The sequence below is a fragment of the Colobus angolensis genome, unplaced genomic scaffold (genome assembly GCF_000951035.1).
Source record: "Colobus angolensis palliatus isolate OR3802 unplaced genomic scaffold, Cang.pa_1.0 Scaffold107, whole genome shotgun sequence".
Lineage (NCBI taxonomy): Eukaryota > Metazoa > Chordata > Mammalia > Primates > Cercopithecidae > Colobus > Colobus angolensis.
In genome coordinates, this window is record NW_012111697.1 from 3,168,110 (window position 1) to 3,169,106 (window position 997).

Consider the following 997-nt stretch of genomic DNA (forward strand, 5'->3'; position numbering starts at 1 on the left):
CCCTTCCCTGCAGCCATGAGTGAAGTCACCTCCCTCCATGAGGACGACTGGCGATCTCGGCCTCCCCGGGGCCCTGCCCTCACCCCGATCCGGGATGAGGAGTGGGGTGGCCACTCCCCCCGGAGTCCCAGGGGATGGGACACGGAGAACCCCAGAGAGCAGGCAGGCGGGGGCTGGCGGGCCAGGCGGCCCCGGGCCCGCTCCGTGGACGCCCTGGACGACCTCACCCCGCCAAGCTCCGCCGAGTCAGGGAGCAGGTCTCCTCCGAGTAGTGGTGGGAGGAGAGGCCGGGCCTACATGCCCCCACGGAGCCGCAGCCGGGACGACCTCTATGACCAAGATTCGAGAGACTTCCCACGCTCCCGGGACCCTCACTACGACGACATCAGGTCTCGGGAGCGCCCCCCTGCCGACCCCCGGTCCCACTACCACCGTACCCGGGACCCTCGGGACAACGGCTCCAGGTCTGGGGACCCCCCCTATGATGGGCGGCTACTGGAGGAGGCCGTGAGGAAGAAGGGGTCGGGGGAGAGGAGGAGACCCTACAAGGAGGAGGAGGAAGAGTCCTACTATCCGCCCGCGCCGCCCCCGTACTCGGAGACCGACTCGCAGGCGTCCCGTGAGCGCAGGCTCAAGAAGGTGAGGGCCGCCCTCCCTGGCGTCCAGACCGTCCCTGGGCCCCCAGCCGGTCCCCGCGGCTCATACCCTTCTTCCTTTCTCCTTTGCAGAACTTGGCCCTGAGTCGGGAAAGTTTAGTCGTCTGATCTGACGTTTTCTACGTAGCTTTTGTATTTTTTTTTTAATTTGAAGGAACACTGATGAAGCCCTGCCATGCCCCTCCCGAGTCTAATAAAACGTATAATTACAAGCTCTGGAGAGAACCATTTGTTCAGCCGCGTAGGGCGGGGGACCAGGACTGCTCCCGTGTGTATCTGTAAAGCCCCACGTCCCGGGGGCGCCGGAGTCCCGGGCCGGGAAGGAGAGACCCAGTCTGGCC

The 997-nt window shown here is 65.2% G+C and overlaps 2 protein-coding genes across 8 annotated transcripts in view; both read left to right on the forward strand.

Moving 5' to 3' along the window:
* The window catches only part of LSR (lipolysis stimulated lipoprotein receptor), a 17,018-nt gene extending 16,140 nt beyond the window's left edge, over positions 1 to 878 (forward strand). For 6 of the 7 annotated variants that reach the window (XM_011947826.1, XM_011947830.1, XM_011947835.1 and 3 more), the window contains 2 exons: positions 14 to 639; positions 729 to 868. In XM_011947826.1, coding sequence (XP_011803216.1) covers positions 14 to 639; positions 729 to 764 — 662 coding nt within the window. In that variant the 3' untranslated portion in view covers positions 765 to 868. Of the gene's footprint in view, positions 1 to 13 lie in introns of all 7 variants that reach the window. The other variant, XM_011947856.1, reaches the window with a different exon arrangement.
* The window catches only part of USF2 (upstream transcription factor 2, c-fos interacting), a 12,386-nt gene continuing 12,207 nt past the window's right edge, over positions 819 to 997 (forward strand). The window contains exon 1 of the mRNA XM_011948929.1: positions 819 to 897. Coding sequence (XP_011804319.1) covers positions 819 to 897 — 79 coding nt within the window. The remainder of the gene's footprint in view (positions 898 to 997) is intronic.